At 40.2% G+C, this 23,137-nt stretch overlaps 2 protein-coding genes across 2 annotated transcripts in view; both read left to right on the top strand.

Moving 5' to 3' along the window:
• The window catches only part of eeig1a (estrogen-induced osteoclastogenesis regulator 1a), a 39,534-nt gene extending 33,337 nt beyond the window's left edge, over nucleotides 1-6,197 (top strand). Inside the window, exons 10-12 of the mRNA XM_030060356.1 lie at nucleotides 316-437; nucleotides 2,855-2,924; nucleotides 3,141-6,197. Coding sequence (XP_029916216.1) covers nucleotides 316-437; nucleotides 2,855-2,924; nucleotides 3,141-3,186 — 238 coding nt within the window. The 3' untranslated portion in view covers nucleotides 3,187-6,197. The remainder of the gene's footprint in view (nucleotides 1-315; nucleotides 438-2,854; nucleotides 2,925-3,140) is intronic.
• A 14,336-nt stretch (nucleotides 6,198-20,533) lies between these two features.
• LOC115365652 (C-X-C motif chemokine 2-like) lies at nucleotides 20,534-22,417 on the top strand. The gene is made up of 4 exons (XM_030060755.1): nucleotides 20,534-20,629; nucleotides 21,192-21,330; nucleotides 21,503-21,589; nucleotides 21,824-22,417. The coding sequence occupies exons 1-4, from the start codon at nucleotides 20,566-20,568 to the stop codon at nucleotides 21,894-21,896; spliced, it is 363 nt and encodes a 120-aa protein (XP_029916615.1). The 5' UTR covers nucleotides 20,534-20,565; the 3' UTR covers nucleotides 21,897-22,417.
• Nucleotides 22,418-23,137: the final 720 nt, after the last annotated feature.

Raw genomic sequence — 23,137 nt, 5'->3', positions numbered from 1 at the left:
GGCAGCATTTGCATTTACACGTCTGATAATAAAGGCAGCCTAGCATTACTATTGTCTGTCTGTGTGGAAATGTGTGTGTCTAGCTCCACTAATCATTCATGGAACATGGTGTTCACTGTTAAACATGCGCTGTAAATACAGGACATGTGGAGCTTTTATTTTTTAAGACTGCACACACACACTTTCACAATCCTCCGCATGGTTTAACACACACACATCCGTCCTGCTCTCGGCTTGTATATGAGCACAGCTTTGAACAACAAAGGTGTGAAGTTTAACCGGAGTCCTGTTGCTGGATCTTGTCTCGTCTCCCAGGAGGAAGAAGGACTCGGTGGAGAATCACCCGACGTGGGTGAACGACACTCGCATCGACGCCGACGACATCGTGGAGAAAATCGTCCAGAGCCAAAACTTTGCGGACATCAACAACACTGAAGGTGAAGCCTGGGAACATGGACAGACGTGCAGAGCGATTTGTGTATTTTAGTGTCACAAACTAAGATGAGAATCCCTAAAAAGTTTTATTTTTAAAGCTTGGAAAATTAGGCAGACTATACTGAATAATACACACATACAATATGAGTTTACTTACATAATATCCAATCCAATCCAATCCAATCCACTTTATTTATATAGCACATTTCGAAAACATAAAAAGTTTATCAAAGTGCTGCACAGTAATTTACAATAAAAGACACAATGGTTAAGAAAATGTAGATTAAAATGAGGATACAGATAAAAACAGGTTTAAAAGAAGATAAGAGTCATACAACAGATTTAAAAAAATAATAATAAAAATAATACATAATAATATAATACATAAGACATAATATATTTTAGCACTATTCAGTTGTACATGTTTTCCAGTATATCCTTGTGATGCTCAGTCTGAGAATTTATCAACAGTCAGTCACCAGATAAAAGTCATATTCTTTATATCTTTGTAAATAGGTGATCACAAAAAAAAAAAAAAAAAAAAAAAAAAAATTAAGAAATCATCTCTGTTTGAAGTTACAGTCAGCTGTGGGGTCTCCTTTGGGGTTAACCCTCCTGTTATGTTCACATTTTTGAACATCTTTTATGTTTGGGGTCAATTTGACCCCTGCAGTTTAAACTTCCACAAAATTATTTGTCAGGTTTATGTGTCAAGTATTTTATGTTTCTTTGTCGACGACCTAAATAGCCCTTTAAATAAAACATAACCCCCACCCCCACTTATACATCCAGTATTCGTATTACGCAACAATTGGAAAAATATGCAAATCACCATAAAAGCTCACTGATTGATCTAAAATTGTAAAGAAATTTTAATTTTTGGTGTTTTAATGGCTTTATATTATTTCTAAGTACAGATTTTTGTTATTTATAACCAATGCATTACAAAGTGTGTACAGGACATTGAAAACATATCATCATGTCAATTTCATGTTTACCCCGTAGTGCCCATTACATTAGGAACACTCATTAAATATGAAGCAAAAAAAAAAAATATATGTTAATCATTTATTTAGAGACGTTAAACATTGGCTGGGGTCAAATTGACCCCAAACATAATAGGAGGGTTAAGGTAGAGATTAGATGAACAACTTTTGAGGTTGTGCTTTTGCCAGCGTGTCCAAAAAGCGATAAAAAGACTCAATGAGAGCGTCCATCAGGGACACAGTGAAGTCAACGTTTTCAGTGAGTTCAGTGCTAAGGCTGAGTCGGACATGGAAGAAAATTCATCTGTAATGCGCCGCCTGCTGATCCGAAACATGCAGCTTGGTCCCAGCTTTCCCCAGTCGACCCAGATGTTGAAAATTTTAGCAAAATGGATGCATGTTCATGTTTACCCGCTTGTTTTTTTTTACCTCTCGTCTGGTCCTGAAGTCGTGACTAAGAGCTTCCTTCTCTTGATTGTCCAGTTTGGATTCAGAGGGGAAAAAAAGATTTAATGGCAAATTTTGGTTTGGCTGGCCTGCTTGGCTCCCCACTCACACTTGGAATAATATTCAAATATGCAAAATATAAACTTTTACACATTTTGAAGTGAAGTGAAAGGACACTGTGCACATTGTTTTTTAATTATATCCATATGCACTGCAAGTCAAAAGCCTCGTGTTTAGAAAAACCACCATGATAATAGTTTTGAGGCCACATTATGAACTCACTGTTACCCTCATCGCTCAAACGCTCTCATATTTATTGTTGCAAAGGCCTCGCCCTGTGAGGAAGTCAGGAGGGCTCACGAAAGGGCGACACAGCAGAGAAGGTCAGGGATTTAATCCTAAACCAGCAAGAAAACATTAAAGAGACCAGGTTAAATTGTTAAATTATCATATGTAGCTTTTTAATGCCAATAAATCATTAAGTTTGGAAATGATTAACATGAACTAATGAGTCTGTTGCTGAGAAGACTGGCAGCTTTTATGCATGGGCTTCGTCAGGAAAGCTGCTGTGCTGCTTTATGGCACAAAACCAGAGGAGGGCGCTGTTCTACCAGAAGAAACGGAGCTGAAGCTTTCAGAGTTCCTGGCAGCTTCTGGCAGCCAGAAGAAATCACCTCCAACCTGTTAATCTTCTTCTGGAAAACCAAATCAGCCAACAGGAAAAAATTTGGCCGAAAAAACCCCCAAAAAAAAACAGGGTATGTGGGAGATGCAGTCTTCATTTTGAGAGACTAATAAAAATATGACTTGGCTGAGATAGAGGCTTCCCATCGTCGACTGTAATGACTTTCAGCCTTTCAGGATGAGTTTTGTGCAGTGAAGTGATGTTAGAGAGCCACATCCTCAGGTTTCCAGCTCTGTGTTTTGTCTCCGTGTTAAAATCCCCTCTGAGTCTCTAACTCTGCTTCTGTGCTTCCGGCTCTCAGACAGTAACCTCCGTCTGTTCGTCAGCCGAGACGGAACCACGGCGCTCAGCGGCATCAGGCTCGGAAACAGGTGAGACGCTCCGGCCTGGGCCTTTTCTCTCTCGATTTCTACCTCTACAGAAATACCTCTATATCTATACCTCAATAGCAAAAAAAATCAAATATTTTTTTAATTTTTCCACTTCACTTATGTTAAGATTTCAGTCATCTTTCAAGAAGAAAATGGATTAAATTGTACACACACACTCATTCTGACCACTGTCCCTATGTGTTGTGTTGCGTTCAGGGTGTCTGCGGGCGGCTACGAGCCTGTGGTGATCGAGAGCCATTAGCCCGGCGAGGTGGAGCGGCCCGCGGCTCTCGTCTCGCCTCGTCTCGTCTCGTCTGTCTGCGTGGTTTTTTTCCCGGAGCTTCAGCTGGTCTGACGCCGTGAGCGGAAAACAAACACCGTCGTCACAGTTTGCACTTTATGTCAAGTGTGTGTCGCAGTTCTTCTCCCTGTGCTCGGTCTTAAAGGCGACTCAGAGCGTCCGCACAAACACGTTTTGAAGCTTCTCTGCCGCCGTGCTGTGATGTGATTCCCATGCGTTTATATTGCAGAAATCATATTTTATGCTCTTAAAGGTCAAATGTCATAATTAGGGTGTAGATGTGAAGTTTTTAGCTCTGTTGGTTTGTGATGAGATGAAAAAAAAAAAAAAAAAATCATCCATGTGTGCCCGGTGTATCATCTGCCCCAGAGCTCCATGCTAACACTTCATCATGTGAGCACGATCCAAAGGTAGACTGACTTTTTAGTAATGGAGTCATTTATTATTTTGCTAATTTGGTCTGATTTATCAAATGTTAAAAAAATGAAATGCCACGTGGCCCCGGTTTGTTTTTGCAGCACAGCGCCTTCGCTAACTGTGGAAACTGGGAAAGTAGAACCTGCTCGTTCAAAACAGCTTCATTTTGCACTTACATTTATCAACACTGCCCGACTTACGATTTGAAATGATGCACAGTTTACCCTCAGAGCTAATTTTCTCTTGAGGAAAGCCGCAGCGTCAGCATGGAGCTCTGCAGCCGGCGACCCACCGGCGGCGCTTTCCACATGTCACACTGATGCAATCCGGTGTATTCCTTTCATATTCACACAGTTTTCTACGCATCACGGCTATATTCGATGATAAACCACCCGCTTTTGTTTTTATTTGGGGCAGATGTATGAGGTCATTTGTTCAGTTTCAGTTCAGATCAGCAAATTTCCATTATGCTGCAAGAAAGAAAGAGAACTGATTAGAAAATGTGCAGCCGCAGATGTTCAGCAGCGGTTTCACTGTGAATTCAGCTGCTTTGTCAGTGAAAAGTTGATTTTTTTTTTTTTTTTTTTTTTTTAAACTCCTTGATCACATTTAACCTGCATTGCATTTGTGTTGCTGCAAACTATCCGGCTTATTAATAATAGTTTTGTTACACTCATTTTTTCAGTGCTACTTTTTAATTAAGTAATGAAACGATGGTAACAAAATCAAAACAGCATAAAATTCGGTGTCAAAAATCCAAAGCTAACCGGGTTAAAAGGTGTTGCGGTGCAGCTGGTATGCAACCGTGCAACCAAAACAAGAATGTCTTATTTGCCCTGAGCTGAAGTCGTGTGGGGGAGCGGGGCGTGCAGCGCGGGACGTGTGATCGAGGGGTTCGAACGGACGTGCAGAAGCTCTGAGTTGCTCTTTAGGCTTTAGTTTAGTTTTTTTTTTCCCCTTTCTTTCCTGTTTGCTGCTCCCTGTTGATCAGGGAGCCGCAGCAACACTCACTCTGTGCCTCTCAAATGTGTGTTCCTCTTGAATGACCCTAAAGCACCAGGTAAGCTGCGATGCTGAGGAGAGAAAGAGTTAGGTTTTTTGTTTTGTTTTGTTTTGTTTGTTTGTTTGTTTGTTTGTTGTTCTTGGTCACATTGTAATTTACAGACGCAGCCGCTGTGGAAGTCCCTCTCTTTACCGCTCGCCGCGTTGCCGAACTGCTGCTGCACTTTGGCTCCATTTCCAAGAAAAAAAAAACAGTTTGGAGAAATTGAGGTTTTCTGTGTTCTGGATCAGCAGGCTGTGTTTCCTGGTACATTCTGTTCTGACTGTATATACAGAAAGGGTTAACTGCAGGATGAGAGGCATGGAGAGGGATTTCTGCAACCGCCGCTGCTGTAAAAGTGTCTGTCGCCCCCTGGTGGAGCAACGGCCTGCTGTTGGGTTTGCATGATTCTGGGCCCTTTGGTGTTTACAGATACGAGGACGTTTACTCTGAGCGAGTCGCACCGGTTTTTGTTTACAGCCATCTGCAGATGAACAAACACCAAAGAGGCAGAAAAGGGACGAGTTTTCTTTTTGGTTTGTTTTTGTTTTCTCGTGAGTTTCTACACTGCACAGTGACTTCAAGCCTACAAGTGGAGGAGGACTGTAACGTGGTCAACCAGCGGGCTGGTTTCTGCTTTTTACCTTAACAGAATGTACTGAATTTTAGCAGCACGTCTCCTGTTTGGAAGCTGAACCCTGCAAAACATTTCCACCTCAACAAGGAGGTTTGAGTCTGAACGTGTTTGGTTTCTGATTGTGAAAGAGGTGTGAAGAGCTGCCAGTGGGTGGAATCATTTTGTGTCACCAATTCAAGTGAAATCTCTTGGGGAAAAAAGCAGAATCAGACACCATGATGCCATTCCACTGGTGGATTTTTTTCTCTTATGCACGAAAAGTCATTTTAAGGCTCAGCTCTGTTCAAACCACCTCGCTTAGATGGTTTTGTTTTGCGGTGACTTTTGTTTTCCTGCTTTTCTAAACTGAGATGTTTTTTTTTTTTTGGTGGAGCTGAGAGCTCACACCTTCAACACTACGCTGGTTCCTGTTTCCACGGTTGAAATCCAGCACGGTGTGAGACATTAATCACTTGTTCCTACACTACCCAGATGTATTTTGTAAAGATAATGTTAATAATTCACAGTTATTAGTTATTCTCACACTTTGGGACAAACCACTGATGATATAGTCTGGAAGCGGGTCTACGTCACCACAGCCCTTAGTCATCTTTTAAAATGTTTATTTATCTTGTTTTTTTTGTTTTGTTTTTTTTGTCTTTGGAGATGGGTTTTAAGCTACGCACACAGCCCACCTCGTGCACGGAAATTAACTTTTTTTCCCTATTAGTAGTTCTAACAAATTATTCTATTGTAACAAAGTTAGCATAACATAAATTTCTTGAGAAATGGCTTGTACTGTTTTCTTCCAATGACCACTTAGTCGATATGAACTCTTTTTTTTTTTTTCCAGCATTTCTCCAGAAGTGACTTCTAAACAATAAAAAGATAACCTGCAATTCTGCTGTGTCATGTGAATGAACTGGCCTTTTTATATATATATATATAAGTATATATTCATATTAGGAGAGTTTCCTGCATGATCGCACACCAGTGAAATTAAATATTTAAATCATCCAGCCAACCAGAGAGCTCTTAAAGGATCCTGAGTGTGGAAAATGTCTTGGAGATTGTTTGGTTTTTTCCACATCCGGTTCCTAATTTGTTCAAACTTCTTGAGGTTTCACAAATTCAGCCCGAGCATCACAGCATCAGTCAGTAGAGAACTTGAGTAATGGTGTAATTAAAGGTGTAATTTGTATTGAATCAGTGAAAATGCAGTGTAACTTGGCCCAGTCGCCCTCAGCAGCCGTGATGCTGTTAAAACCCCCCGGTGGCTCTGAACAGTCATCCTGAACGCTGACATGAAAATGATCTTACGATTCAGTGGCAAGTAAATCCCCATCCAGCATCTTTCACCATCACCATCATCATCTCACCACAGAGCACAATACACAGATATTATGATATATTAATGTGTGTTGCATGAGACTGTGTGTGTGTGCTGTCACATGAGGCTTTATCTTATTCGTGTAATGATGTGAATTTAATATTTTATTTGATCGCTAAAAGGAGGGTCCTTCCATGAATGTTGGGATCAGGCAGCGGCAGTTTGCAGAGGATAACACCCGGCTACAGTCCGTGTGCAGCAGGCGTCTCATCCGTCCTCGTCCTCTTCTGTCGCTGTCCAAAAAGCAGAAATGCCCAAAAAAAATAAATAAATAAATCATCTTTAATGGCAAGTTATGGCTCTTTCTCTGCAAGCTGTTATTGCAGCTTGTGTTGATCAAGGCAACATAATATTTTGAGTAACAAGCTAAACATAAAATATTTTGTTATGTTAGGCCTATTTTATTGATTGATTTTAATATATCGATCATAATAGCTACACGTGTCGTAATCACTGGTGTTTGACATTGGTGCATTTACAAGGACCCTAATGTTCCACTAATAATCGAAATAACAGTCCAATCAGAATAAAAATGCCTCACAGGGCCACCTCAATCAGAAGAGACCGGCCCAATCTGAAGGAATTTTCAGTCAGGTTGAGAGAGCTGCTGTAAACCTTTATTAATCTGTTCAATAGGAAAATATCAGCGTCTAATAATTATGTAAACTCTTAATCTGCTGGTTTCTCTCTGGTTGGAATAAATCTGCTCTTTCTGCTCATGTTTGTCCCACGTGGGGAGAACATCAGGGGACGGGACGAGTTTCCAGGACGGACAGAAACACAACCGCTCTGTGGCTGATAACACAAAGATTAAATCTGTAAAGGATTGTTGAGCGTCTCCGTGATGAAAAGCCTGTAAACCACAAGTCATTCAAACAAGAAAAGATGAATGAAACCAGAGTCCACTGAACCGTCGAGCAAATCAAAAAGCTGCTGGAGAAGTCTGAAGGCTGCCTGTTACAAGAATAAAAGTCCAAACAAGAAGCCAGATTTCATGTTTTACAGTCTGATGGACGGCCTGATGGGGGCGCCACCACTGGACAACATGACTCAGCGTGGATTATATTATATTTGAAATATTGTTCATGTAACTGCAGCTTTTGACAGTTTTTATCCAATTTAAATCAAACTTGGCAGGTTGGTTGAACGTCAGGATAGGGCCTTCACTATCAGTTTATTTAATTTAATTTAATTTTAATTTTTTCCCCTCAAATCAGTCAAAGATCACAGTGGGACATCAAAGTTTGCTCTGTGATCAAACAAGGCACACACTGCACACACCAAACCAGTGTCCACGTCCCTCTGACTGCATTTCCAGCTGATATTTCGACCACAGGAACCGTGATTCTGTGACTCGACCCACTGAGGTCCATCTCCGATCTCTGCCTCCGGGAAACGTTTGTAGAACTGAAACTCCAATATCCGGACGGCGCTGCCGACACCTTGGCTCGGTGCTTTGAATGTGCACGTTTTTAGCCTGAGTGCCCCAGTGGGAATCAGAACCCGTAACCCTAACCCAGAGTCAGGGTCACGCTTCGCCTGCCAGTCAGTCACCTGGCACAGAAACTAAAACTGAAATCCCTGTTACTATCAGTCTGCCGGTACAGTAGTCAAATTACCAGCCCAAAATAGAGTAATCTTGTCTTTGTTTTTTTTTTTTGTTGTTTTTCTATACACAGAGAAGTGCTCCTCTCTTTTTTCTGCAATACAGGTATAAATCTTACTTCTTACCACAGCTTCAGTTTGATTTCTGTCGCTGTGGCATTATCTAAGACAGACTACACGTTTTACCATGAAAATAAAACCTCTCATAATCAGACAAGCAGTAACTTTCGTTCGGAAACGAGATTTAGATCATTTTTGATTTTGGTCCCCTACCAGTTCATCTGGCTGGGCTGTAACAAAGAAAAAAAAAAGAAAGTTCAAGAAAATTCTGTCATTTCTCTTAATCTCACGCTCGGCTGCCTCTGTGGTTTACACCTGACAGAGGAAGATGCCAGCTTCGCCTCATTACACGACACTTTTCATACAGTTTCGGGCAGTGTGGCACTGAAGACTTTCCCGTATCTGCGCGGGCTTGGTGGCACATAAAAGGCATGAAAGTGTAAGAACACTGATAGGTGCCAGTTCTCACGCTTTCCGTTAACGACAGATCCCCCTGCTGCAGAACAGAAATCAAAAAGCAAAAAAAACGTTTACAGTAACACGGCCTCGATGCTTCGTTGTCTTAACTGGAACCTTTTGCTTGCAACGAGGCACGCAACGCCGTGACAGATAAAACCTGCAGAAACTGTGAAGACGCGTGAAAACAAACGATGGAAAGAGCAGGAGGTGGAATAAGCAGGAAGTGCGCTCATGAGGTGGACAACATGCCGCAGAGTTTCCAGACCAGTGCTCCTCTTGGTTTTGGGTGTGATCTAAACATGCTGACATAATGCAAATAATATGAGTACAAATTCCTGGAATAAGTGGCTTTAGGTGGCTGGATTATGGACAGGGCCGGTGGGGCCGGGGCCTGGGACCACCCGGGGGCCTCGGGCAGCATGTGGTGGGGGGCCCAAGACCTCAGATGCTGAACCCCCTGGGCCCTCAGGACAAACAGCTGACCACTACCACAGTGGTTCTCAAGTACTGCAAAGATTTTTAAAAATGTCCATTTACAATATATCAGTCATGAATAATTCCTAAAATAATCAGCCCTGTGCTATAATTAGTTCAATAAAAACTGTAAATTTAAGTTTGATAAACCACATGTTATCTTCAGTTCTCCCTCTGGGTTTCCTGAAGGTGTGTGTGTTTGTGGTTAAAATCTGCCGCCGTGGTCGTGGAGCGAGGACGCTTGTTCACTCTGAGCGGGAAGACGAGACCAAACAAATCCAGAAAGTGGATCAGTGGTTGAAGCTGGAAACAAGGAGGAAGACGAGAAGAAGAAGCAGAGACACAAACAAGAGAATCTGCTGAGGATCAGCTGGACTGACCCTCCATTCACTGACATGATAGGATGGTTTGAATTCAATTCAATTCAATTTATTTTATTTGTATAGCCCAGAATCACAAATTACAAATTTGTCCCAAAGGGCTTTACAGAAAAATACAACATCCTCTGTCCTTAGACCCTCACATCGGATGAGGAACAACTCCCTAAAAAACCCCTTTAACAGGGAGGGCGTCACGTTACGGCAAGCCGTTTGTCATTTGACTTTGTGCCGTCAGAGTTCCCCCGTGTTGTTGTGGCACTTTGGATTTTTCTAACTTTGCCAATATTCCCCTTTTAGACAAAATTTTTAGTCAAAAATTTGCTCACTGTCACCTTGTCAGCGAGAGAGATTTTCACAATCTAGTGGATGATTTTAAGAGGAGGTCAAATACGACACTAATATAGGAAAAAGATGGGTGGAGGTGGGAGGCTGGTGCCTTTTCACCTCGCTCTTGACAAAACAAGTGCATTAAGAAAATTTTGACTGGGCTCAAATTCACCTCCAGCCCTGCTCATCGGTTTTGTGTCAGTCATGTTTTTCTGCTCCACAAGCAGAAAAACACACGTTTGGAGGCTGGTCAGACTGCGAGGAGGAAAACAGGAACAAAAAGGAGCCTTAAGGAACCTGATTATGGGAGCGTGCACGAGGCTCGTGCACGTGCCAACAATTACACAAAGACTGACATTTATAAAACATAAAATAGATTTATGGACTGTCACACATAAAATCCAGGGGATAACATGTAAAAGTGAAAATGCTTCCCACATGTTAAAAGACAAAGAAAAACATGGCAGCACAAGACACTCAACTTAAAAAAACAAACAAACAAAAAAAAAACCCTATAAAAATTCAATATAATATAATATATAATATCACAATGGGACATTGTTTTTCCCTGTGAAATATTAATATAGTAATTTAATATTATATAATATAATATCAAATATAATATAATATAATATAATAAACACCGCCACAATTTATTTAAAAAAAATTTAATATTCAGAGAAAAAAGCTCTTTTTTTTTTATTAAATTCATAAATTTATGAGGAAAAGAAAACTTGGATATTCTGATATTATAAAGTCATAAATACACAAGAAAAAAACTCTTCTGGGCTAAAATCTGCAGGATTTCCTTGTTACTAAATCCCTTTGCAAAGTAGAATTTGATGAGGCGATCAGCTGCTCAGTCAACACGTGGAGCCTTGGACAGAAAACATAAAACAAAACAATTTTTCCAGGTTTTTTTCTCACAAATTTACCTCTTCAATCACGGAAATTCTGAGTTTTTTCCTCTGAATATTACCCCAGCCTCCCTCAGCTCAGTGATGTTTTTTCCTCCCCACAGTGGCCCTAACATGCCGTCATATAAATGAGTCACCTTGTTCCACAATAAAAGCCCAAACCTGACTTCTGTAAGCCCCTCTCAGATGTAAGACGGGCTGTGTGGCTGGAAGCTGCTCCACAACACGGCGCTGGTGGGGAAAAAGGAACTGGTGTTTACAGGAACACACACCGGCCCTGTCATTGTAGCTATACTGACTATGGGCCACTGTTATCTGAGCATGTATTGATAATATTATTCATGCGACTCATGTCACACACCTCTGAGTCTGATTGACCTGAAAATGCAGCCACCTCTCCGCTGACCCATGACCAGTGCCCCCTGCCGGATTTCGTGACGTCACAGGCTAAGCCCCGCCCCCTTTACGTAACATTACAGTGCTGCTTTGACCCGGGGCCACGGCGGCTCAAACGCCATTTTTGGCCCGGGGGGATTTTCCCCCCATGAAAACAACCCCTGTGGGGATTTTAAAAGATCGAAGGGGAAGTTTGAGACAAGGAAAGACAGTGATGCACAAAATTAGGCTATATTTATTTATTGAAAATGGTTATGAAGCACCTCTGAATGAAACCGGAATTGTAAATGAGTCAGAATAGAGTGAGTAACCCACCGTAGCGTGCACTGTGAGAATAATAATAATAATAATACTAATGCAGGAATGATGTGTCATTACCACTGTAGTTTCATTCATTCTTTTTTTTTTTTTCCTTTTTTTCAGCCGTGACCTGCACACACAGCCCTCCAGCCTGCATCACTGTCTCTCTGGGTTTTTTTAAACCTGTGGCAAAAAAATATTTAAAGCGACACAAAGCCTTTATTAATATTTAGTAGCCTAGATAAATAATTAGCTTTATGTGTCAAATCACTTTAGTATTTTTTTTTTATCCTTTTTTTCTTTCCTTGCCTCACCCACATCTCACCTCAGATGTTTTCTCATCTCCATCACCCACACTGGGGTTTGTCAAGAGCTTACATACCACACACACACACACACACACACACACATTCCAACCTGAACACACACACCTTGTGCAGCTGAAGGGAGAAAAAAATTATGGTGCCGGAGGAGGGGGTGTTATAGTCCAAGAAAAAAAAAACAAACTTAAATTTGTGAATTTACAAGAAAAAACCTTGGATATTCAGATGAACTTTCTTGTCTCGATGCATATTAACACATGCTATGACTACAGCCACTCACATGAGTATAACAAGAGCCTGTCCCTAGAACAAATACATTGGAGCAACAAATCAAAGTTAAAGTTAAAGCTCAGCACTCAAAGAAGATAAAAAAAATTTATGACAATTCATAGAAATTAAAATGAATGAGGTAGCAACGTAACCCAGAGAATTAAAATAGAATTAATTCTGAAGAAAAAGTGTAGAATGCAACCATAAAATTGCAAATGACAATTCTTAAAAATTAAATAAATAAGGTAATAACATATCCAGTAGAGTTAAAATAGCATAATGCTCAGGTAAGGAAAAGTGCAAAATGCAGCCACTAGTAAAGAAGAATAGAGTACACAAATAATAAATAACAATATTGCACTGTCGGTATTAAAACACCAGATAAACCAACGGCTTCACTAGTCAGAGTCTAGTCAGTGCTCTTTCTTATGCTCTGAGGTTAAAGTGATGCATTTACGAAAGAAAAACTCACAAATTTATGAGTAAAAAAAGTTGAGAATTCAGAGATTAAGTTACAAATTTATGAGAAAAAAAACTGTGAAAACTAGTTTTTCTTCTCCTGTGGGGATACAATCAGAAGGAAATATTCTCATCAGCATCAGTTATTTTTTAGAGTTTTTTTCTTGTAATTTGTGAGTTTTTTCTTGTAAATTTACAACCTCAGTCTCGGAAATTCAGAGGTTTTTTTTCTCTGAATAGTACCCCTCCTCCCCCAGCTTGATCATTCCCCCCCCCCCCCCCCCCCCCCTACAATGGCACTAACAAGCTGTCGTATGAAATAAATACATAAATCATAAAAATTAAAATAATTTCATCCCGAACATAAACCTATAATATAATATACTAATAGACTCTGATATACCCAGTACTTTAAGTGGGTAAAGGAAGACACTGATGCTGTCAAGACAAAATTAGAAAAAAAAAAAAAATGATCTGTGCATATTTTTGTTTATGTGACTTTTGGTTTTGTTTGTCTCATGTGAACAGATTATGTTTTTTCTAATTTATTATCAATAACTATAAAGGGTTCCCCAGCAGCCTCCTGAGGTTCACAACAATAGATATTCTGCATTTTATGGTTAATGCTTTTAGGGTTTTAGGCCTGAAAGCTTCAGGTTTCTGTTCTCCTCCTGTTTTTTTTTTTTTTTTTTTGTTATTTGTGAAACTGAACTAAACCAAACCAAAGCGGCTGGTTGTGCCAGATTGCAGCAGATTACCGTGAATCCAAACCTCACATACGACATGCTGACCTAAGCAGTGAGTTTTAGCGCTCACGACTTTCTCTGTGGGAGGGCTGAACTTTCTTTTCTGCTGCAGACGGTCGGGAAATGGAAATGCAGTGGCTTCCTTTCCTTTCCTTTGTTGGTAGACAGATAAGTTTCACTCTGCGGCTGGTAAAACAACGTGCCAATAATAGAAGAAGGAGTATCTGGTGTCAACCGCCGCGCCTGTGAGGAGGAAGCGTCGGGTGTCGAGGGTGATTTCTGATTTCTGATTACCACTTTGGTTTGTGAGGGGAAGTCCAGCTGAGGAGAACGTTCTGCTTTTCTAAGGTGTTCAGCTCTTCTGCAAAACGAGCACAACGATAAAATTGATAAAATGCAATGTGAGAAAGATAAAGAAAACGACTCTTTTCCAGTTTAGGCTGACACACAAAGAACTTCACAATAATAATAGCTGCGTTTCTAAAGTGCTTCTAAAAACCCACAGTTCTACGGTCTCACATTAAAAAAAAAAAAAAAAAAAAAAAAAAAAATTAAATAGAACAAAGCATGGCTAAAAAAGTGCACCAATTAAAACACAGACACAAAAACAGTTTAAAGACAATTAGACAAAATTCGTGCAAACTTTGCCACTAAACAAAGGCCTGGAGATGACAAATCAGAAAGATGCTGTTCACACACTAAAGGTGGTGATCTGAGGTATTTTAACAGTATCTTTCCTGCGTCTAGAGACATAAAACAATTGAGTAGCAATAATTAAATCCATGCATAAATTAATTAAACATGTTAACAAAACCCCACTGTTATTTTATGGTTTTTATTGATTTGAATTTGTGTTTTATGCTCTAATTTCCACCCTCACATTCTTCTTTTCCATTCCTGCTTCCTGTAAGGATCAGCAGACTATGGCTTTGTTTCACTTTGAGAATGAAACCTGGCAGTTTTGGTGACCCCATGACCCCCCACATTGTCAGCCCCATCAGTAAAAAAACTAGAGATGTGGAGCCGAGACCTGTGCAGGCTTTCTGGGGGGCGGGGTGTGAGATTAATAAGACCCGGGGAAGTCCCCGAGCTGCAGTTTGGGCCCCGTGCCGAGTGCCACAGCAGTGGGCGCTGTAGCCAAACGGCAAATGCTGAAGAGGAAACTGCAGGGTGGTTTTTGGATCATCAGGACCACCAAAAATCCCCCTGAACATACGGACGTAGTTTGGGTCTTGTAAGTTACATAAGTAAAGAGCTGAAGGGGCGACAGGCGTTGAACCAAACTGGGATTTGTGATGCGAGGGAGGCTCTGTGGTTTCAGGGTTGACCGTCCTCTGACTTTATGAATCATCACCTTTTTCATAAGACTTTTTCTTTTTGATAATTTGGGGTATCATTATTGATGTTCACTCCAGATATTACTGTTTTCCCTCAAATCATAGAACAAAAAAGATATATGCCCAATTTAGTCTCGCAGCTCTATCCAAACAGGAGTAATATCTGAATAAATCATCATTAAAAGCAGAATGATGAGGGTTTGTCGTTCAACACTCAAAGCTGGCCCCTCCTCTCTGATGAAAGGAACCACCGGCAGTGAGTTTTGGCCTCCCAGGATGGCGAAGGAAGTAAAAGCCCGTCCAAAATGTAACATCACCATCCTAGGTAAAAAGGAGGTTAGATGTGTCATGTCTCATACTTACAAATTTTAGTCTGTGTAAATGTTATAAATTCTGGGGGAAACCGACTCGGGGATTCACAGTGTGAGAAACGGAGTGTGTGTGGCGTGAGTGTGTGTGACAGGGCTTATTTGCGTGAGTCTCACTCCCGGCGTCCCCTGAGTCCCGGACAGCCCCGGCCCAATTTAACCCGTGTGTGGAACCAAGTTCTCTCTCTCTCTCTCTCTCTCTCTGTGTGTGTGTGTGTGTGTGTGGAGGAGGAGTAGGAGGATGAGGATGAGGAGGGGGGTGTTTTCGGGATCGCTGAGTCAGTTTTAAGCGTCCCGCAGTCGACAGGCCCTCGGGAAGTCCCTGAAGGGCTGAGGAGGTCAAAGGGGCCCAGTCACAGCAGACGTAGTGTTAATAACAGTATCATTAATAGTAATAGTAGTTGTATCACGTGTAATAGCAGTGATAATAGTAAATAAAGTGTTAGTAACATAATAGTTGTATGGAAGAGTTTCCACTAAAGTTGTGGGAGAAGAAAGGAACAGGCAGAGGTGAAAATTAACTCAGTTTCTCTTCTTGTGCACTGACTTGCTGAGCTGGACAGCCAGTCAGAGTGATCTCTCGATTCAATACGTTCAATCGATCGAAAAGCGACTGTCAGGGGTCCGACTAGTGCCAACGGTGCCGGACGCACCGCAAAAACGAGCGCCACAGACACTCACCAACGGCCAAATGTTATCTGATGGCCCACCGGTGGCCTGGTGTGTCAGGGCGGCTCGGGCTCCGGTGGCCTCCCTACACAAGAGCCACTGCCGGAGGAAGAGGAGGAGGAGGAGGAGGAAGAGTCCACCAGGCCTGGTGCACCGGCCTCTCATCCAGCCTCCAGGTTGGTTTACTGCGATGCCACCCTGAGTTCAACTAGTTATCCTAGTTGCATGTCTGTCTGTTTATAATGTAAATTATGCTTCATATCTTGCTATCCACTTTGCTGCTGTAATGCGTGAAATTTCCCCACTGTGGGAATTATAAAGGAATATCTTATCTTATCTTATCTTATCTTATCTTATCTTATCTTATCTTATCTTATCTTATCTTATCTTATCTTGTCATCCAGCACCAATCTGAGTATCAGTGATGGGAATGCCATAAATAGTATTAGAAAAATGAAAGATGAGCTGATTCTGTTTTAAGTCATCAGTCATAAGTCAGTTTATTCATAAGGCACATTACACACGACAAAGTGTTGCCCAAAATGCTGCAGACAGATAAAACATTAGCCAGAAATTAAACAATTTAAAACAAATCAGTACATTTAAATTAAAACAAGTTGCACAACATCAAAGAGGAATGAAGACACTGGAGCAAAATAAAACACACTAAAAACGAATTTAGTTATAAAAAAATCAAATTCAGTTTAGGCCGCTAGAGCAGATTAATAAAAGTTATTAATGCTGCATACAGTGATAAAATAGAAATTGTATTTAAAAGCCAGCGGGAAGAGGTATGTTTTTAGTTGGGGCTTGTAAAACTGGAAGTGAGTTTAGGAGCTTCCACCGCCACTGTTTCCAGTCAGATACCTCCTGTCACTATTTCCTCGTCTGATCGGGATTTATTTCACTTGATTGGCAGATGACATGCAACAAGGATAACAAGTTTTGACCTCCTTTGTGGCGTCATGGCATACGGGAGTGAAACCCACCCCTGATCTTGAGTTATAAACTGAACAATAACACTTCACATCTCCCTCTCCCACATCTTTGTCCATGACTTGCTCTGATATGCCTCTAAAAAAAAAAAGTCTTTCCACACATTTAGTTCCACCTCAACAAATTTCTGCGTTAGTCTGTGCCCTGAAAACTGAGAGATTCGTCAGCTGTTTCCAGTCAGCTTTTACTGTATTTCTCAGCTGTATCGTGATTAACACCTTCTCCCCTCTCCTCCGGTCTTTGCCCTTTTCAGCGGGTGCGTTAATCTGTCAGTTTCCTGTGGTTTAGTTGCTGATGCACAGCTGTTGTTCCTCTGTGATCGCGTGCGTGCGTGTGGGACTTTGGAAACGATTATTACATTATTTTCTTTTGTTTTCTCATTAATGGTTATCAGACACAATCATTACAGTTTCACGGAAGGATTTGACACTTTTAACTGTAAAGGCACTGTGGCTTCAGCTTTTGATCTCGGTTATCAATAATGAAGCTGATCAAAGAATATAAACTTATTCCACTTATAACTCACAACAAGGCCACATACCTTGATATTAATCAAACATTCTGACGTGTCCATCCATCACTTCAGATCATTATGATTAACATGTGGATGAGAAATTAAGGAGGTTTTCCTTTTTTATTCCTAAAATCAGCCAAATTTCTGCACCAATTCAGTTTCAACTATTTTCTGTTAAATTTCCTATTAAATAGCTTCAAAGTAAAAAAAAAAAAAAAAGAAAAAAAGAAAACCCTACAATTTACAATACGGTTCTGTGGGTTTGGACCAAGTTTGGCTGTGCAGTGTGGATTTCCAATGATGAACCCGCTGATGGGACCGGAAGAGTTTAGAAAGTTGAATATATAATCCTGGTTCAGCTGTTGAGGTTAAAAAATGTCCATTTCCTTAAGTGAGAAAATGAAACAAACAAAAAAAAATCCCAATGAGACTGAATCAGCAGCAAAACTTTAAAAGTTACATCCAATGTTAACCCGTTGTCTTATCAAGTTTGTAGCCACAGTTATGAGAGGTGAGGCAACATAATTTAGAGCTTCTATGACCTGAGCGCAGCTGGAGGCCGAGGTCATATGACAGAAAGAGGTGGAAGTTCGCCATAGAAAGCCATGGAAAGCATGGCAGTGGTGGTCAGTGAGGTGGCAGGGTGTACACTTCTGTTTCACTCTGCTGACCAGGGATCAAGTCCTGACTCATTGGCAAAAGTTTCAGCGGTGAATAAACTTGAGCTTTTTCTGTGAAAGCTGCTCTTTTTTAACCATGACCTCAACTTCACCCTCATCCTAACCAAACCGTTGCCAAACCTTAACCTAACCCTTTTTGATGCCTTCACCTCAACCACAGTAGTTTTATTTCCTTTTGGCACAGGATGATTCGGCCACTAATATGTTGCTGACATCATTAAAGGGGCATTATGTAATCTACTGTTGCACCTTAACCAGATCACATCTAATCATATCTAATGAAAAGTTAACTTATTGCCATACTGAACCCTGAGGCAATAAAACTGTTTTGCCACTTGCTTTTTTGACTTGAGAATGAAGCTTTGTAGTTTTTGTTTGTGTGCTGTGATGCCGGTTTCTGGCTCTTATCATTGTGAAACCATCTTTTTATCCACTGTAACTGTACAGTTGAGGAGGCATTTTTGTTTTATTTAAAGCCTTACAGGAGAGAGAGTGTTGAAAAATCAATGAGGGACAAAGGTTTCAGGACGGCTTCAGTCTCAGGACAATGTATGCACCTGAGGCCACCAAAGCGCCCCTTTAATTTCCCCTCTGAGGCTTGAGCAACTAATCCATTAGAGTAAAGCTTGTGGCAATTATAATGACAAAATGTCTGGTATCACAAAACTTATAACATAATAATAAAGTTATTAACTGTAAAGTTATATTTTTATCTTTTGATGCACAAAATTATGCACTAAGCCTGCTGGGGGTTCCCACCCTAAGGTTGAGCAATGTGGGTTCAGCACTGTTCAGAGTAGAGCACAGCAGGGTTTGGAGTGTACAGCTTTTCTTTTCACACTCAGGAATTATTTTCTAAATCGGGATGAAAGTCCCCTCCACCATTTAATTGCTTACAAGAATAGAATTTGCTATGTCAGTGACCTCCAAGACAAATAAAGAACTAATGCTGAATTGTATACCAGCAGCTTGGTATTTGGTACTCTCCAATCTGCTGGCCAGTATTTTCTGTTCCTGATTCTCGCCACCTTGAGCCCAATGGGGCACTAAAAATGATTGTGTCCTGGGCTAAATGAGCATGAGTTTGCTTTAGGCCTCTCTGCCTGCTGTGGTTGCAAATTGGAGACTTTTGCCCAAAGTTTTCCTGAATGGAGCAGCAGCTGTTTAACAAACATTCAGCAAAATATCTGATATAAATAATGGAGAAATCCATAAGAGACACTGAATTCAGATGTGCAAGTTAATTATTTTATGGATTATAACATAAAGTAGGAAAAATGAAACTATGAATTACCCAGGCTGCATAATGTTCTGTAGGTCTGCAGGTATAAAATGACTCAGTGCCTATAACCATTAAAGTTACAGCCCCTCATCAGAGGGAGATTTCTGCAGACCATTAATTATATATTTATATACCATTTTTGGACAATGTCATTTTTGATCAGTGTCACATCCATATTGTGTATCTATTGGTTGCAGCACTACTCTGAACCTATACTACACTTGTATCGACTGAAATACTAATAGCCAAGATGACTGCAGTATTATGTCAAATGGAAAACAGCTAAATGTCTTGTGCATCATTTTAAACACATTTTCCTGTAATTCAAAAGGACATACTTGGTATGTTTGGAAACGTCAGGATCTCGACTGGAACATAATGTAAAGTTCTTTGGGTGTGAACAAAGCAGCATACAACCTGCATGACTGCAGCATGCATTTGTAGTGATGAAGCCTTCTGTGGGAATGATGTGAGGCTAAATCCACTTGAACTGTGGAATATTTTAAAGGTAGGAAACTTTTTTTTTTTTCATCCATAGCTATGTGCTATCAGCATAGCAATGAAAGGAGACATACTGCATATGTTCCCAAAATTAAGCAATTAAATTGAAAATAAAAGGGGGCCTAAAACCGAGCCTTGGGGAACGCCACAAGTGAAATATGTTGAGGGAGCAAGGGCTTTCCCTCAAACAAGAGAATTTTCTGTCAGTGAGGTAGCATCAGAACTGGTTGAATGTGGTATGCATGACTACTCTCATGACATTCAAGACTTTAAAGCACTATTTCATGGTCTATGGTGTCATAAAAGATAACAGTTTGGAGACGATCTTCTCTAAGGCGTTCAGTAAGAAGGAGAGTTTGGACATTGGTTGGTAGTTACCTAAGGGTAAGAAGACCCAGACTTTAGCCAGTGGACAAGGAGCTGTGCCTAGTTTAGCAGATTTGGAGAAGTTGACAGTATAATCAGTGGGTGAAAACTGATATGATGCAACATGTCATTCATAGGATTGAAGGGAAGAAAATATCTGCTCAGTAAAACAATGAAAATAACCCATTTGAAAGGAAAATCCAGCTTTAACACATAAAGTAGGAACCTAGAATTAAAATTAACCATTTTTGCACACACACACACACACACACACACACACACATACACACACACACACACACACACACACACACACACACACACACACACACACACACACACACACACACACTTCCTTATTTGCAGCTTTATAAGCAGCAGCAGCTCCATTCACTGTCAGACTGTCACATCCTCGCTGGTCCTGAAACATCAACAGAGCCACCAAGATGTCAATCAAACCACGTCTCCTCCTGGCTGCTGTGGCTCTCTGCTGCATCATCAGCCTGCATGGTGAGATAGTTTTGTCTTCTAACCAGATGTGTAATTACATAACAGCTTTGTAATCTACTTTCAAACAGGCACTATACTGTTTCTCTTTTGGGGGTCAGAGCCCATTTGTTGCTCTTCTTCCTTTTTCTTTTCATTCTTAACCTCACACTTTATGTCTTTTCCTCACTTATTTTTATATTCTTGTCAGTTTTGCAATTACAGTCAACAAAACTAATCCTTTTATAAAAAATGTTAGATTCGCAAAGAAAGACAATTTGTATTTAAACTCAAACCGAACAACATGAAGGTCTTGTGTGTGTTTGTGTTTTAATATTCATACCTGACATGCCAGACATTGTTAATTTTGATATTTATAATAGACCTCCTCCACTGCTACTGAGTGGAGTGCTATGCAAGCATGACAGATAAAAGTGAGCACCTCAGCATTTGAAATTATTTTTCATGAGTTGTTGTCAGGAAGCCTCACAAAACTGTTCTCAAGCACCACAGCATTAAATGTATCAGCATTAATTTATGCAAATGCAAAAGCAAAAGCTTTAATTTAGATTTAAACTGTTCCCAGCGAGTTCTGCCATGGGAATAACTGGAAGAAGGCATCGATGCATCTGTCTACAGACAACCAAGAGACTGATCCCTCTGCGTGATATCAAGAAAATTGAGGTTACTCCCCCTGGAGGAAACTGTCGCCAGGTTGAAATCATGTAAGTAAGACTGGAGCATCATATGTAGAGAAAGACACAGTCAGCTATTGGCTGAATGCTTAAATGTGACAAAGTTAACCTTATGAAAGTCACTTGTAGCTCAACTGAAACGCTGTTTTTAAAGTCATTTGTTTGATGTGATCCAGTGATAATTTTTTTTTTTTCTCCACAGAGTCACCAGGAACAATGGCTCCCCTGTTTGCATTGATCCAGAGTCACCTTTGCTCAATTTGATCAGGAGAATGCAAGAACAGCAGAGGTAATTTTTCTCCTCATTACAACTGTTGCTACAGATTTTAAATCATGCAGAAGGTAAGAACACAAATCTCCTTACAGGAAGTAGCCTGAGACAAACCCTAATCAGATGGAGGGTCTGTGACAACTGACTGTTTTTTATCTGAAGCCTCAGGGAGAATAGAAGTCATATTTATATTGTTCACATTTTCCTTTGCCATCTTTTTTTTTTTTTTTTTTTTTTTTTTTTTTTTAACAGGAACCGTATGAGGATGGAGACCCTCAGCTCTACCACTGTCTCACCCACTACCATCCCAGATTTCACAAACTAACTTCAGATAAAGTCTTCTGGATACAGAATGGCTTCATTCCAGTGCATGAACCTGTGTATTAACAACAGGTGAAGGCAATGATCATGGCTATTTTGAATTTTGGGAAAAAAAATCTAATGTTTCAAGATGCCCTTTGATGATTTTGTGACTTTTGTTCTACTCAGTGTCTGTACAAACCAGTGTTGTTAACAGTTTCTAAATGAAGCAGTAGTTGCTAAAATCCTATTTACTCCCTTCAGCTTGCTGTCATTGGCTTAAATGCCCAAAATGAATTTGCCTCTCTTGTGTGAACCTATGAAAGAATTGTAGGTGCAGAATAATGCTATATTCGTACCTTATGAAAATTTTCCATATGTAATAGGAACTTACACAATGTGCTCACACTGTTTTGCTACAGTTTTATTTTAGTCTGAATGCTTTCACAAATAGCTCAGTATTCCTGAGTTTATTTCTGTGCATCACATACGATGCACAGAAATTTAGACATGTTTACAATATTTTTTGGCTAGATAGGATGTATATCAAACTCCATATCAATTCTGCAATGTGTTGTGTAGCTTGTATTCAGCATTTTATATTGGAATTGCTATAACCCCTGTATCATGTCAGTGATCTGTTGATCACAAAAGAAAATAAAAGACAGAAGACTTCAAAAATGACATTTGTTTTTGGGGAGTGTGGAGAGATGATACAAGTGCTGCTGAGCATGTATGGTTTCAGCTGAGGTGCAGTTTTGGTAAAATCTTCCAGCTCATAAAAAATGATGCAGCTGCTGGCTGGCAGATGAGTCAATATCAATATAGGGTACCATTTGGTGTCCCAGGCAGAAATCAATCACTTTTCATGAAAAATTTGCAAAATAACAAAACTCTGAGGGTTTATTATAAATGGCCAAACATTTAAACACACATTGGTACAGAGATACATCTTTAAAAGGGTGTTTTTCATATTTAAAAAAAATGTTCTATGATTAGATGCATGTGATTTTGCCATGTCCCAAACTCCTCTCTACTAACTTCACTGAGTGAAATAAGTAGATAAATGATATACAATGTACAAACCTTTTACATGCTCTTGTTGCTCTCATCAAGTACTTGAATAAAATGAGTCAATTGGATCATTTATGGTCTAATTTCATAATAATAATAAACGTTTTGCATGTGTCCCTAGATTTGCTGTCCACCCCGTCATTAGGTGGTTACTGCCACTAAAAGAAACCACCTGCTGTAATCAGTGACATC

The sequence above is a fragment of the Myripristis murdjan genome, chromosome 9 (genome assembly GCF_902150065.1).
Source record: "Myripristis murdjan chromosome 9, fMyrMur1.1, whole genome shotgun sequence".
Taxonomy (NCBI): Eukaryota; Metazoa; Chordata; class Actinopteri; order Holocentriformes; family Holocentridae; genus Myripristis; species Myripristis murdjan.
Note: the sequence above shows the minus strand (reverse complement) of the source record. Positions and strands in the feature narration are given on the sequence as shown.

Bases quoted from the DNA above. Each gene is read 5' to 3' on its own strand.
- LOC115365652 (XM_030060755.1), top strand. From the start codon at position 20,566: ATGTCAATCAAACCACGTCTCCTCCTGGCTGCTGTGGCTCTCTGCTGC. The intron at 21,331-21,502 runs GTAAGTAAGACT...TTTTCTCCACAG, and splicing joins TGTCGCCAGGTTGAAATCAT to AGTCACCAGGAACAATGGCT. The intron at 21,590-21,823 runs GTAATTTTTCTC...TTTTTTTAACAG, and splicing joins AGAATGCAAGAACAGCAGAG to GAACCGTATGAGGATGGAGA.